At 43.8% G+C, this 16120-nt stretch overlaps 1 protein-coding gene across 1 annotated transcript in view; it reads right to left on the minus strand.

Annotated features, from left to right (window-relative positions):
* Positions 1 to 5335: 5335 nt before the first annotated feature.
* The window catches only part of Gipc2 (GIPC PDZ domain containing family member 2), an 81365-nt gene continuing 70580 nt past the window's right edge, over positions 5336 to 16120 (minus strand). Inside the window, exons 5-7 of the mRNA XM_028754326.1 lie at positions 14898 to 14979; positions 5833 to 5963; positions 5336 to 5659 (exon numbers count right to left, since the gene is read on the minus strand). Coding sequence (XP_028610159.1) covers positions 5615 to 5659; positions 5833 to 5963; positions 14898 to 14979 — 258 coding nt within the window. The 3' untranslated portion in view covers positions 5336 to 5614. The remainder of the gene's footprint in view (positions 5660 to 5832; positions 5964 to 14897; positions 14980 to 16120) is intronic.

Raw genomic sequence — 16120 nt, forward strand, 5'->3', positions numbered from 1 at the left:
TCAGTTCATTATCATCAAGGCAGGAACATGGCAGCATCCAGGCAGGCATGGTGCAGAAGGAGCTGAGAGTTCTACATCTTCATCTGAAGTCTGCTAGCAGAATACTGACTTCCAGGCAGCTAGCACTAGCGTATTAAAGCCTACGCCCACAGTGACACACCTACTCCAACAGGGCCACACCTATTAATAGTGCCACTCCCCATGGGTCAAGCATTCAAACTATGTTTCTATGAGGATCATTCCTATCCAAACCACCACACACACCAATCATTGGGATAATTTTTTTAAGTTTGCAGTTTTGTGTTGGGCTACACTCACAGTCTTTCCTTGGCTGCATATAGCCCATAGGCTACAAGTTAGATACTATTCAAAAAAAAAAAAAGAATGCCAATAGTATGTTTTTTAAAAAGGCCTGAATAATCATAATATTCCTGTCACATTTATTCAAATAACATTAAAAATCTAAAACTATTAAAACTCCAAAAATATTTTTAAACTTTTTAGATTTATTATTTTGTGGTGCACGGGTGTTTGCCTGCATGTATTTAAGTATACCATGTGCATGTCTGATGTTCCCAGAAGCCAGAAGTTTCAGACTCCCTGGAGCTGGAGTCACAGATGGTTGTGAGCCCCCGTGCAGATGCTGAGAACTGAACACAGCTCCTCTGCAGCAGCAGCAAGGGCTCTTACTGGCTGAGCTAACTCTCCAGCCCCGACTCCAAACCTTTTTGAAAACAAAAATTAGCCATTCATCCGTTTATCATGAAAAGGTTTCTATTTTAAGAAAGTGTGCTTTAAACGTAACCGTTATAAATTATAGCTAAACATACAACTTACTTTACAATCAGCATTAAGTGTTACATCTACAAGTACAAATGCACTAAAGAATCCATAATATCAAAATGTAATATACAATTTTATATAGAGATTAATAGATCCAAGACCAGATTTTAAAGTACATGGTTTTTATTCCAAAATGTCTTCCCAATATTTTCTATGAGCCTATTTGATGCAACCATATGACACATGTTTTTAAATGGTCATATTTACTCAAAGCTTCTTTTAAATTTTTTTTTTGTTTTTTAGTTTCTCCTCCTTGTTACTGCTTGAAAACTGTGCCCGTATCCACCTCTCACAGAACTCACTGTTCCAACTAAAAGCATTCATTTCTTAGGACTCAGTTTACAGGTAATCACGCTATTTTGAGAATCATTTTATAAGCATATATTGGGGGCTAGTAATTACTTTGATATCCCTCCACCCAGTGTCAGGAACATAAAAATATATTTAATACAGTGTGATCTTTTCCACCCCTCTGTTCACTAGTGGGTAAAACCTAACCCTCCTACCCAGTTGTCTCCACCAGAGGAATGGCAAGCTGCTATTGCCTGTGCATTCTCAGATGTCTCAGAGGGCAGGGCCGTTCTGTAACCTTGCTTTGCATCTGTGGCAGAGACCCGTGCTCTGTTTAGAAGGCCCATGGTGTAGAAAACTCCTTTTGCAGAGAAGTTCGAGTTGTTGCTTTACAGGACAGGAGTACTGACTGTATCACAGGATACCAGAGAGCCTCCATGTGTGGTGAAGGATGGGTGATACCAAGGGCTTGATAAAGACCCAGAAATGCCTATTTACTGATGTTAGTGAGGGAAATACCGGAAAGTATATATCCTCAAGGAAAATAAGATATCTCTTTTTAGTATCTAGTAACCAGCTGCATTATAATATTGATTTATAGCCAGGCGGTAGTGGCGCACGCCTTTAATCCCAGCACTTGGGAGGCAGAGGCAGGCAGATTTCTGAGTTCAAGGCCAGCCTGGTCTACAGAGTGAGTTCCAGGACAGCCAGAGCTACACAGAGAAACCCTGTCTCAAAAAACCAAAATGTATATATGTATGTATATATATATACATACACACACACACACACACACACACACACACACACACATATATATATATATATATATATATATATATATATATATATATCTCAACCAGCAGACAGGTCACTGGTACTATAATTGAACTTCTGAAGACTTTCACACGGTAAAACTTATATAATTACATTTCCTTTTCGTTATTTCAAGACAAGGCTGTGTAGTCCTGGCTGTCCTGGAACTCACTATGTAGACAAGGCTGGCCTCAAGCTCTCAGAGATCAGTCTTCCTCTGCCTCTGAATCTTGGAGTTTAAGGGATACCACACTATGCCCTGCATGTAATTAAGTTTATTAAAATACCTCAGAAGCAAACAAATATGTCTATGAATTCCTCAATCATTAGGATATGTGTGTCGGATCAGGACCTAGCTCAGAGCCCCCACTGCATTCTCTACCACCATGAAAGAAGACACATCTTAAGTCCTTACTGGGACTTCCGTACAAAGACTGTTTTGAGTGGGAGAAAATTAAGGAAAAACCAAATAACTGTCTTCCATTGAAGGACAAGAAAATACTCAAGAGGGCCTAGGGAGATGGCTCAGGGGATAAAGTGCTTGCTATGAAAGCAAGGGGACCCAAGTTCTAATCCACAGCTCCCGTGTAAACGCTAGGGTAGTGTGTATCTGCAGCCCCACGCTGGGGAGGCAGATTCCTCAAGCTCGTTGGCCTAACCAAATCAGTGAGTGCCAGGTTCAGGGAGAAACCCTGTCTCAAAAACCTGAGCTGAAGAGCAATTGAGGAAGACACCGATGTCAACCTCTGGCCTCCACATGAGCAGTGGCATGTGCAGCCACATGCACTTGTACATACACACACACACACACACACACCACCCTCAAACTACACAAGAGGAAATGAAAGCATTCAAAAGATCATTCTGTTTCACACAGCAAAAAAAAAAAAAAAAGTGCCCACCTTGCTGACAGGAGCCTGATATAGCTGTCTCCTGAGAGGCTCTCCCAGAGCCTGACAAATACAGAGGCAGACGCTCACAGCCAACCATTGGACTGAGCACAGGGTCCCCAGTGTAGGAGTTAGAGAAAGAACTGAAGGAGCTGAAGGGGTTTGCAACCCCATAGGAAGAACAACAATATCAATCAACCAGACCCCCCAGAGCTCCCAGGGACTAAGCTACCAAAGAGTACACATGGAGGGACCCATGGCTCCAGCTGCACATGTAGCAGTGGATGGTCTTGTCGAGCATCAATGGGAGGAGTGGTCCTTGGTCCTGTGCAGGCTCGATGGCCCAATGTAGGGGAATGCCAGGGTGGAGAGGCAGGAGTGGGGGGCACCTTCATAGAAGCAGGGAGGGGGGATGGGATAGAGGGTTTCTAGAGGGGAAACTGGAAAGGGGGTAACATTTAAAATGTAAATAAATAAAATATCCAATAAAAAAAAGTACCCCCATATATATGGTTGCTCTAAATAAGGTGCAAAGCTCACAAACAGATGTTTCTGCAGGTGTGGAGATGAGATGACCTGTGGAACTGACCTTGTTATCAGTCTCCCAGTAGAGGCAAGAGGTAAGAAGATTTCAGAGGGAATCCTCTTAGAGTATACAGCACCTGAATCCAGCCGACACCCTTGGTAACAACAGTGGCCTTCAAATTCTGACAGACAAGAACAGGTGATGCTGTTCACGGATACTGGTGCCTCGCATAACCAAGTTCTACTTGGTTTACTGTATGTATAAATATTTACTGTATATATAAATATATAAATGTTTGCTGTATATATATATATACAGTAAACATTTCAAATCTAACATCTAGTGACCAAAAAACTTACATTTTTGCTATTGTTTAAACCACGATGTTTTGATAGGCCTCCTATTCCATCTGATTAATTTTATCATTCCCAACACACCAGCTTTCCTTTGTGTCTAATATGTTATCGGCACTTTTGAAACCTCCACAGAAAACTCACTGAACAATTACTAGCAGATCACAGCTTGAGCTGAACCCTGTCTTCAAATAACGCGCAAAAGAATTAGACGGTCCGTATCCTACGGGCTGCTTGTGCTTCTTGTTAAGGATTCAAATAGCTCCAGCGCAGGACACAGATAAATGAATGAAGAAAATGAACCCAGCACTGCCCTACTGCGGCTGAGGAAACAGCAAAAGTAACGTTTTGCCAAAAAGGACAGAGTTATCTAGGCATTAACCCAGCATGAGAAAGACATTCCTTCTGGTTTCCCGGAGCTCGCCCTATCAGTTATCACTCCTGATTACGGCCGAGGCGCTCTGCATCTTCCATCAGATGTACTAGTGCGCCTGCCCACTAAACGAAACGATCTGCACTGGGGCCGTTTATTTCCGTTCCTCTTACATCCGTGAAATGTCCACGAAGGCTGAGACTGCCATTTCCTCTCAATCTTCTCAATCGAGCAAGGGTCAGAGGAAGTATACCAGGACTCTGAAACAACAGACGCATGCACTCTTCCATTCCGCCGTCCTCCTCTACATACACCGGGGAGACGGTTCCTGACAGCATTTCCTCCGATGTTTAGGAGGCTGAAGACGACTGCTTCTTAACCACGTACCCATGCGCCAATGCGCCAAAAACAGCGTGTCAGACATAGTTATTTTCTGAGCAAATATTCTTTAGAGTAAAAATGCTACAAATATAAACACTGGCCTGGGCACCATAGAAGAGTTAGCAGGATAGAGGTGATAGGTGAAAAAAATAATAATAATTCTTAAAGGTCTGAAAAAAACAAAATCAAGCACAAATGCTTCTACTTGTCATGTTTCTACCTTGTGCACGCACACACACACACACACATACATACACACACACAGGCACACACACATACATTCCTGCACACAGAACAATTTCAACCAATTGCTTTTAAGAGCAATTACAAAAAAAAATCAACCTTTTTTTTTTAAACATAGAATGTCCTAGGAAACAATGAGCCAGACCTAACTCCTCCTCTTGCTCATTTAAAAATGAGCGCCAAGCTTCTAGACCTATGGCAGGCGTCATATGCATTCCATTTTCTAACCGCATCCTGTTCAAGTTAGTATGACAGAAGGCAGACGCCATGAGGTAAATCAGACTCTGATCCTAATTCCCATTATATTAAGATTTTGAAGAAAGGGCTCCCTAGAGACAGTTCAGCACTTGAGAACACTAGCTGCTCTTGAAGATGACCCAGGTTCACTTCCCAGCACCCACACAGCAGCTCACAACTGTCTGTCACTCCAGTTGGAGAGTCAGAAACGGTTATAGACGCCCTCTTCTGGCCTCCTTAAGCACTTCATGCACAGGGCATACAAACAGGTACGCACATACATGTAACAATAAATACACAATTTCAAACATGGATGTAACAATAAATACACAACTTCAAACATGGTCGTAATACAAGGTATTGAAAAATACTCAGAAAGTTGTTGTAATCAAGTATTTTATGTGGAAAGAGATACAAGGACAAACAGGGACCTAAATCACCTAGGTAGAAAGACTCCTTCGAAAATCTAAAAGCTTTTGAACAAATATTAAACTGGATCATACTTTAATTTACCTTAAGCATACTACACAAGAAACGATATTAAACATTATCCACAAATCAAAATTACATTTCAAAGACCATATCTCATATGCATGAAGCTAAAGTAGAGTTCATAACAGCGTCTAAGACTCCCGAGAAGCTGCCAGTAAAAGAACTCTGGTCATCTCTGCAGAAAGAGCGGCCACACCATCATCTTCCTTGTTTCCTTTTGTTGTTGTCGTTGTTTTTGTTTTTCGAGACAGGGTTTCTCTGTATAGCCCTGGAACTCACTCTGTAGACCAGGCTGGCCTCAAACTCAGAAATCCGCCTGCCTCTGCCTCCCAAGCGCTGGGATTAAAGGCGTGCGTCACCATCGCACGGCGGTCTTCCTTGTTTCACATCACTGATGGCTCCCCACACGTCGAACATGAACTCATCGGGAAACGCAAAGTCTCCCAGAGTCTCGTCAAGCGCGACGGCAAACTCATCTGGGTTGCTCTTGTCTTTTCCAGCTTCAAACATGGTCGTAGCTGTCAACGATATTGTTTAAGAATTAATGAGCCATGAATTAGCATCAGAAGACTGATAAAATGTTACCCAGGACCATGACGTACCCCAAAGCGACACACATACTACCATTTACCGGGGTCAGAGATAGATTTCGGTATCTGTCCACTGTACCTGGTGTGCAGCCTAGTCACCGCTGCCCTGTCCCCAACCTGAGAGCTTGTCACTTGGGAGTCTCTAGCATTCATTTTGGGTTGTTTGGGGTTTTATGTTTTGTTTTCTATGTCTGGTGGGGGCTGTGTTGTATATGCTTAGCCCAAGGAGTAGCTCTGCTAAGAGCTGTGGCCTTTTGGAGTAGGTGTGGTCTTTTTGGAGTAGGTGTGGCCTTGTTGGAGTAGGTGTGGCCTTGTGGGTGTTGGGTTTAATACCCTAGACCTAGCTGCCTGGAAGCAAATATTCTGCTAGCAGCCTTCAAATGAAGATGTAGAACTCTCAGCTCCTCCTGTGCCATGCCTGCCTGGATGCTGCCATGTTCCTGTCTTGATGATACTGGACTGACCCTCTGAACCTATAAGCCAACCTCCATTAAATGTTGTCCTTATAAGAGTTGCCTTGGTCACAGTGTCTGTTCACAGCAGTAAAACCCTAACTAGTACAGAAGGCGTCCCCTGAAACGTCACCCATCTCTTTTTGAGAGTGGGCCTCTCATTAGCCTGGAGCTCTCGAGTTAGACTACACTGCTATCTAGCCAGTTCCAGGAATCCTCCTGCCTCTACTACCCCAACACTAAGTTTTAAAGCACACACCACCACATCTAATATTTTCACACGTGTGCCTCTGAGAGAAGCTCTTTACGGAGTCCTCTCTGCATCCAGATGGGTTGAGGACACACTATGAGAAACCCAAGGCTAATCCACCAGGAAAGTCAGTCCGTGTACACAGCTCATCTCCCTCAGTGACTGACAATCTCTGTCCCTCCCCTCCCCCAGTCCCCACCAGAGGAACAGTGTACAGCTTGACACACAGCACTTTGAGTTCCGTGACATTTTTCTTAAGCAACTTCCAGCTTAGGGTCGAATATTAGGATGGTATCTGTGATCTGCCTTCCATAGGAAGTTATTTAGGTTCTGTGTTCTGTGTCTCAGAAACAGCATTCATCAGTTTACATCTCCAAAACACTTTCCCCAGGAGCTAGACGCCCATGGAGTCTGCCCTACATGGTGCCCCTTATAAGCACCAACAACCAAAAAGATTTTCTAATACCATACATATTACATACAGCTAAGTGATGACCCCTTGTGGTCGCTCTGAGAATCTTTTTATGTTCCTACCACCACAAAATGATGACTAATATACAGTTTCCATTAAGTTTGTAAATATTTAAACAAATATTAGGTATAAAAATTAACCTATTGCCGGGCAGTGGTGGTACACACCTTTAATCCCAGCACTTGGGGGCGGATTTCTGAGTTCCAGGCCAGCCTGGTCTACAGAGTGAGTTCCAGGACAACCAGGGCTACACAGAGAAACCCTGTCTCAAAAAAAAAATAACCTATTTCTTATACTCTTTATATGTGTATATATATGAATATATAAATATGTACATATATGTATGCATATATATGTATGTGTGGATGCTCTACCTATAAACTTCACCCTCAGCCCTACATGTTTTAAAAACTATTTTATTTATCTATTGTTTTTATGTGAGTGGGTGTTTTTTGCCTGCATGTATGTCTGTGCACCATGTACAAGCAGTATATGTAGTGCCGGTGGAGGCCAGAAGAGGGCGGTATAACCCCTAGATGTTACAGATGGTGGGCCAGGTCCTCTGAAAGAGCAGCCAGTGCTGTTAACCGGTGAACCACCTCTCCGGCCCCTACAATGCTCTTTTGAATAGAAATCTACTCCAGGCTCCATTGGTCTCAACTTAGAAGGAGCTCTTCGCAGTGCGCACTGTTTCACCGACCAATGAAAGGAACCGGAGCAGGAAGTGTGATCCTCGCGACGAAACGTCATCAGTACATACCTTCCTAACCAGCCATAGAAGGAACTGAGGAAAAAATAACTTAGGGACTACCATTCGAATTGACATCCCACATATTTCTACCTTTTTAATAGGATACAATTTTAAATTCTGAAACTGACAGAATTAGTTCCAAAATCCTAAACCGGTATCAGAAAACACTGAAGGTCCACAGGCAGTTAGCTGTCGCCGTAAAGCTTCCAGAAGGAACGTATGACAACGTGTCCTTGAGTTAGATCAGCCCAGGGGATTCAACGTCTGCCAGAATTTTGTTCTTTACGGGTCACATCTCAAGGTGTTCCGTGTGAGTGTGGCTGGTTGGAACTTACCCTTCACGGCTTAACTTTACAACCACTAAAGAACATTCATTCTACAAAGACTTTCGAGGCCGGGCGTGGTGGCCATGCCTTTAATCCCAGTGCATTGGAGGTAGAAGCATGTTGATCTCTGAGTTTGAGGCTAGCCTGGTCTACAGAGCAAATTCCAGGAGAGCCAGGGCTACATAGAGAAGCTCTGGGTAGAAAAACCAAAGAGAAGGTGAGGAAGGGAGGGAGGGGGAGTTTCTGAAATGGAAGAATTGCTGGGAATTCAGGGAGGTACCAGGCTCCTTTGTTGGCTACATTAGTCTCACAGTTCTGAAGCATGTTTCATGCTAATTGTATCTGAACAGCAGAAATTCCTAGTTTAACAACAGTTGACATTCTTCAAATAATTACTTCCCTTACACTATGACTCCCTAAGTGACTGGTCACATGTCCAGTCATTTATGGTGACAATGACTTTGATCAATCAAAGGAATTTGCTACAGACACTTAATTAAACTGACAAGGGACCACCGGATGATTTCAATGAAATTTGTTTAGAATATTTAATGGTCTAAATTCCTGAGAGCAAGAGAAAATGCATGTTTAAGGTTATTTTCCAAATTACATCTATTTCTCTATTGTGTGTGGGGAGTGTTTGTGTCTGTGTGCCTCTGTGTCTGTGTGTCTGTGTGTGTGTGTGTGTCTGTGTGTGTGTCTGTGTGTGTGTGTCTGTGTGTGTGTGTCTGTGTGTGTGTGCCTGTGTGCCTGTGTGTGTGTGTGTGTGCCCGTGTGCCTGTGTGTGTGTGTGTGCCTGTGTGCCTGTGTGTGTGTGTGCCTGTGTGCCTGTGTGTGTGTGTGCCTGTGTCTGTACATGGTGCACACACCAGGCTCAATGAGCAACACCTTTAACTTGATAGAGCATTTCATTGACCCAGAAAATTCATCTTTAAAGACCTGTGCCTTAAATTCATTTATAACCATTTGTACTGTTCATCAACACTCTACTGTACTATATTTGCATTTTCTAAGATTTGATGTGTAGAGTTTGAGAGGTGACTCATCTATCAGGAATACTCGATCTTGCAGAGGACACAGGTCAGCTCCCGGCTTTCACAGGGCAGCTCACAGTCATCCCTAACTCCAGTTCCAGGGGAACTGACTCCCTCTTCTGACCTCTGAAGGCACCAGGCATGCACGAGGTGCACATGTATACATACAGACAAAACACTCACACACATAGGTAAAGTACTTGTTTTACTGGGGGCAGCTGGAGAGTTGGCTCAGTGGTTAAGAGTTCTCAGGTTCAATTCCCAGCGCCCACGTGACAACTTCCAACTGCATGCAGTTCCGGTTCCAGGAGCTACCATGGCCTCTTCAGGCTTCCGTAAGCACCAGATTTATTGTATCTCTGCATATTTAAGTATGTGTGTTAGGGGGAGTGTGGTGCCCGTGGAGGCCAGAAGAGAGAGTATCAGACCCTCTGGAGCTGGAGTTACAGCGACTGTGAGTCACTCACCGTGGGCACTAGGAAACAATCACATCCTCTGGACGAACCGTGTCTCCAACCCCGATATCTATATTTTAATAGAAATAGCTATTTGTGTAACTATGAACTTTTCTGAAGTTGAAGGCAGCCCTGAAGTCCCACATTGAGAGCTGTGGTTGTCACAAATCCCAGCCGAAGATGCAGGAATGACGCTGACTCCTGACCTTCACCCTGGCCACCATTATCTGTAGCACCTCAATTAAAGACAGATGAGTTAGATCATTTTCCAGTAAACACTACCTGTCTGTATTTTTGAGGTCGCTGCCCTCGCTAAACCCTCACCCCCTCACTTCTATGCGTCTGCGTTATTGTCACAAGCCTGAGTCATTTATCCCAACCCTAGAATTTCCCTGAAAGTAGGAGTCTGGAGATAAGGTGACCCTGACTGTGCAGAGGCTCGTTTTAACTGGCTTTTTCTCCTCTGATCATACCAATTTGGGGTTCTACTGAGTCTGGTTATTCATTTCTTTCCCTAGATTTGAGGAATTTTCTTGGACACTGACTAGGTTTTCTATGCCTTTAGTTTTTATCTCAGCTCATTTATCTGCCCCTTGGATGTTCTCGTTTGCTGATCTTGAAAGTGTGTGGGCTCCATTGCCCAGCTTTCTTCCCTGGTGTGAGATGCATTGACTTTGTCTTCTGATCATGATATTCTTTCTTTTGTTTGATTTAGTTTATTGGTGATTCTGTCCACTGTGGTTTGGTTCAGGTTTGGGTTTGGTTTGGTTTGGTTTTGGTTTTGATTCACTGAATGTTTCATTTCCAACATTTCCTTTTGTTTGGTTGGCTGGGTTTTGAGACAGGGCCTCACTATGTAGCCTTGGCCGTCCTGTGACTCACAGTGATCCACTTGCCTCTGCCTCCTGAGTGCTGGCATTAAAAGTATGCACCATTTTTTAAGCATGATGTTTCTATGTGTTTATATGTTTACACTACAGAATAACTAAATCATGCTGTACTGGCTGATTTTATGTCAACTTCACACAAGCTACATTTACCTGAAAGGAGAGAACTTTAATTGAGAAAAATACCTCCATGAGATCCAGCTGGAAGGCATTTTCTTAATTAGAGCTTGATGGGGGAGGGCCCAGCTCATTGTGGGCAGTGCCATCCCTGGGCTGGAGGTCTTGGGTTCTATAAGAAAGCAGGTTGAGCAAGCCATGGGAAACAAGCTAGTAATCAGCAACCTTCCATGGCCTCTGCAACAGCTCTTGACTCCTGCTTCCTGCCCTGTCTGAGTTCCTGTCATCCCTTTCTTTGATAATGAGCAGTGATGTTTAAGAGTAAGCCAAATAAATCCTCCCCTCCTCCGACGCCCAAAAGATGCACGCGCCACAGCACCTGGCACGGTTTGTTCTTTCTTTCTTCCTTTTTTCGAAACTTCATTTTCTTGGTGAATTTCTCTTATTTGACTGGCTTTCTTTTCTACCGTCAAGATTGATTTTCTTACTTCACGTATCTGCGTTTATGTTTCTTGTGTGTTGTGTCTGATCATCTTACAACTACACTCTTAAATCCTTCATCTGACGTTTTACCCAGATAGTATCTTTGAATTCAATTGTTGGAGATTTATGGTCTCTTGACTTACGAGACACGTCGCCTCGCTTTTTGTGTTTCTTGTGTGTCTGTCTTGTGAGGTGTGGATCTGTTCGCTGTACACCGCATCCATTTTATCTGGCTTAGTGAGCAGCCTGCTCTTAAGGTTCAGTCGCCAGCACCTCTCAGAGAGGAGGAAACAAATTACTAAAACATCAGCAACAAGAAACCCAACTAGATGCAGCGGTACACTTAGATTAAAACCTCATAATACATCATCACCACCTACCATAAACTGACAGGAACAGAGCAGACTGTGAGGTGAGGTTAACATAAGGTTAGTACAGAGACAGGAATGAGAAAATAAACCAGGGAGGAGAGGGGGAGCCAGGAGAGGTCCGAGGTTACAGAAACAAAGAATAAATAAAAGTGTTAAGGAGAAAGCTGAAAGAAAGTGAAAGTCAAAAGGAGGTCGCCCAATCATAAAAAACGCATAAACAAAATCACAGAAATAACATAAACATAAGAGCTTTGGAAATAAAATAGCAATAAACAGAAAGCATAACAAAAAGAAAATTGCAAACAAGGGCTACCAAAACAGGTGGCCTGCTACACTGGCTTCTCTTGGGTCCTTTACGCCCGGGGAAAGTTAGGTGTCTATGGGGCCAGGGCCAGCTGGATGTGTAGGCTCTTGTCTTTCTTACAGTTGATGCCACTGCTGTGCCAATGTGGGTCACATGTCAGCCATCCGCCTAGCTGCCTTCCCTTCTGTGGCTTCTGCTAACTACATGTATCTTTGTATTCTGTGGGGGCAGGCAGGGTTTGCCGTGCTACCCAAACCTCTCAGTTCATACACCACAGAATGACTAATGTTCCAACTGAGGGAGTGTCTCTCAGTGCATTAGGAGTGAGAGAAGTAACACAATTGTGCAGGCCAACCTGACTCTGAACCATTAAAACCCTCTAAGCCGTAAATGCCCTGAGGGGCAGGGGAGGCAGCAGGTGCCAAATGCCTCAATGCAATCACCGACTTCTCGGTCCCTGTGGCAGCCACGGGTGGCTCAGGGTTGATCAACCTTCTGGCATCGGGTTCAGAACTATGAGACTGCAAATTCATTCTGATAATGAGGCCAGTGCCCAGACACTGAGGGTGAGGCCATCCTCCCAGTCTCTGTGTCTGACTCCTTCCCCTAGCTATAAGTCATGCATGAGACTTAGTAGGTTGACTTTGGGTTCCCTGGGAGTTAGAGCATGAGTCTATGCTCATGAACAGATGCAGTGTCCTGGAGAAATCAGGCCACATCCCGCTGCAACCAGCCCCTCGGAACCAACAACAGGTACCTACTGAGACTGATAGAGCTCTCCAGTCTGAAGGAAGGGGTAGCAAGCCCATCCACCAACTGCAACTGCAAGATAAGTAAGTCTATGGCCCTAACTGAGGCATGTCCGCATGACAGGTGTGTTTGTGGGGGGGGGGGGGGGGGAAATGAATGTTGAAGGTCCTGTTCCCCGATTGGTTCTTGAGCGATCAGTGAAGATGCTATTGGCCAATGGCTGGGCAGAAGAGGCGGAACTTCCAGTTTCCCCATAAGCAGGCTAGCAGTCTCAGGAAGAGGAAAGAGATTCACCATCCTGAGATGTCAGGTGGAGTGGCCATTGGTCGCTTCCCCAACTGAGCCTGGGGGAGCAGGCAGAAGATTAGAAACACAACTAAGCTGAGGGCAGATTTAGGGTGCTGAGCTAGGACTAAAGGTAACTGAGCAACTGACCTGAGGGCAGATTTAGAGCTGGGAGTGAAGAGAAGAGCAGGCTAGCCGGAAGAGGCTTAGAAGAGCCTGGCCATTGAGCTAAAAGCATATTAAAAATAAGTTAATGTTCGTGTGTGTGTGTGTGTGTGTGTGTGTGTGTGTGTGTGTGTGTGTATGTGTGTGTGTGTGTTTCATCCAAGGATCCAGAGTGGCTCCTGGGCAGGGGCTGGTAGCACAGTCCGCCCACTCAGAGCTTAAAGCAGGATAGTAGAAACTACACACTACAGACAGGAATCAGGCAGGGGCTCAATTTTGAGCAACCACCTCTTAGATCAAGGACTCCCAACCACAGCCCTGTGAGACATGGGGAGCGACACAGTGCACCTCCTGTTCAAGTGTTGACCTACTATGCCTGAGGAATCACTGTCTCCTCATAACCCCAGTTGTATCTGGGCTTGCAAGAGCTGAAGGCTAGAGGTGTTTCCTGTACTTCTTGCTTTACCTCTGATGTAAGACTTCTCCTCCCCCCATCCCACTAGCAGGGACCGCACAGCCCGCGCTTTACTCTGTTGGCTTCTCTCTGCTGAGTCTCCTTTCTGTGTCCCCATTCTGTTCCACTCTTCCATCTCTCCCTTGATGGCTTTTCCCATCCTCTCTCTCCTCAGAACAGAATTGGTTCTTTGTTACCCCAACTCTTCTCTTCACACGGAGGCAGCTGCTCATGCACTGTGTCATCCATACTATCTCTGGAGTTACCCATCTAGTGTTCTATTTGTTCTATGTATGAATATTTTCTCCGTACATACGTAGGTGCACCATGTGTGTGCAGTGCCCATGGAGGCCAGAAGAGGGCGTCAGAGCCCCTGAAACGGAAGCTACAGATGGCCGTGAGCTGCCACATGAGTGCTGGGAGCTGAACCCAGATCATCTACTGGGGCAGTAAAAGTGACCTTAACTTCTGAGCCAGCTCTCCAGCCCCCAGAGCCCGCCATTTTTGAAGACAAGATCCACCTCTAGAGATTTAGTTAGAAAAACCATAAATTTCTCTTACTTTTTTTCCTTAAATAAAGTTGGAATTGAGGCTTTTTTGCTTTAGTTTTGTTTTATAATATTTGCTTCTGGCAGGGTAGCAAACACAAATTTTAGTTGACGAATCAAGACCTTGCCACATTAATAGTAACATAAAAAATTACCTAGGAAACACCCAGAAATCCCAGTGCCAAACCAACTTATTCATTAACTCTGAGTCTTTTTCTCCCTATTTCAGAAATCCTATTAAATGATGTACAACTTTAATATAACAGTACATAACATAACCAATAATCAATGTAAAGGTGGCACATCAAATAAGACTTTTCATATGTGTCATTTATCTATATATTTTCATATATATTTTAATGCACAGAACATGGTAAAGGTGGTAGTATTATTATTCACAGCGTCTAGATTAAAACTTTACTAAATTTTTGTTTGTTTTTTGAAATAGGGTCTCTTTATTATGTAGCTCTGGCTGTCCTGAAACACATAGTGTAGATAGAACAGGCTGGCCTTGAGCTCACAGAGATCCACCCGTCTCTGCCTCTCAAGCACTGAGATTAAAGGCATGTGCCACCACACCCAGTCTAGATAAAATTTTAAAAGTTGACTTAGCACTAATACTTCACAGCAAGGAACAGGGTAAATCATTACTCTTTACCGTTTCTGTGTTCTTCTGTACTCCACAAATCCTTTTTATCCTGAAAGTATAACTGGGTATCATTTGTAAACAGCACAGAAGTTGTCGTTAGCAGTCTTACCTAAGTCGATATCTCGAATTCCCATGTACAGTTCCAGGAGGTCATCAACCTTTTCAATTGCCTTTGCTTTGGCTTCCGAGGGCTGTGAAAAGAGAAAGACAAGATATTGAATTTACATAATAAAATCCCTTGATGGTCTAAGCACACACAGCAGGAAATAGCTGGTCCATTAGCTAATTTCAGTTGACATATCTGGAATATAGCATAACCTTATAGCTAAATATAAACCAATACAATAAATACTTAGCTAGTGTCAGCATTAAATAGTATGGATTTTTTTTTTTAAGAAAAAGAAAGAAAAGGACGCCATTCCTAAGTACTGAACTCCATAGGACAAAGCTGTAGCATAAATGATTAGACAATGTTTTAAAGGACATACTAGGTACACGAGCTGGAAGTCTTCAGAAGAACGTGATTTAATTACTGTATTTCCGAGGGTGGGGAGGTGCCAGACACACAGGAGATAGACACCTCGAGTAGAAGGCAACATACATGGAAAGCCGGTGAGAATGTGTAATGTCTGATAGAAAAGCATGCTACAGTCACTGTAAGAAGTCCATGGGCCTGGAGAATAGAGTCAGGTGACTCAGATTTAGGGGGCCTGCACCAGTAAAAGGTTGGGAATCAGGAATCTTCAATATTCCTCTCTCTCTCTCTCTCCCTCCCTCACTCCCTCCCTCCCCTCTTCCTTCTTCCTCCTTCCCCATGTGTCTGTGTGTCTGTGTCTGTGTTGGTGTGTCTGTGTGTGTCACTGTATGTATGTCTCAATGTATCAATGTGTCTGTGTGTGTGTCTCTGTGTCTGTGTGTGTGTCTCTGTGTCTGTGTATCTATGTCAGTGTGTCTGAGTGTGTGTCTGTGTATCTGTATGTCTGTGTGTGTCACTATGTATGTGTCTCAGTGTGTCTGCGTGTGTATGTCCCTGTGTATCTATATGTCTTTATGTGTATCAGTGTCAGTATGTCTGTGTGTCTGTATGTTTGTGTGTGTCAATGTGTATGTGTCAGTGTATCAGTATGTCTGTGTCTGTGTCAGTGTGTGTGTGTGTGCGCGCCTGTGTATCTGTATGTCTTTATGTATGTCAGAGTGTCTGTGTAACTGTATGTCTCTATGTGTGTATCTGTATGTCTCTGTGTGTCTGTATCTGTGTGTCTGTGTGTGTGTGTTAGTGTGTCAGTGTGTATCTGTATGTCTGTGTATGTCTGTATATCTGTGTATCTGTAT

Source organism: Grammomys surdaster, unplaced genomic scaffold (assembly GCF_004785775.1).
Source record: "Grammomys surdaster isolate TR1022 unplaced genomic scaffold, NIH_TR_1.0 125996, whole genome shotgun sequence".
In the NCBI taxonomy this organism is placed as follows: domain Eukaryota; kingdom Metazoa; phylum Chordata; class Mammalia; order Rodentia; family Muridae; genus Grammomys; species Grammomys surdaster.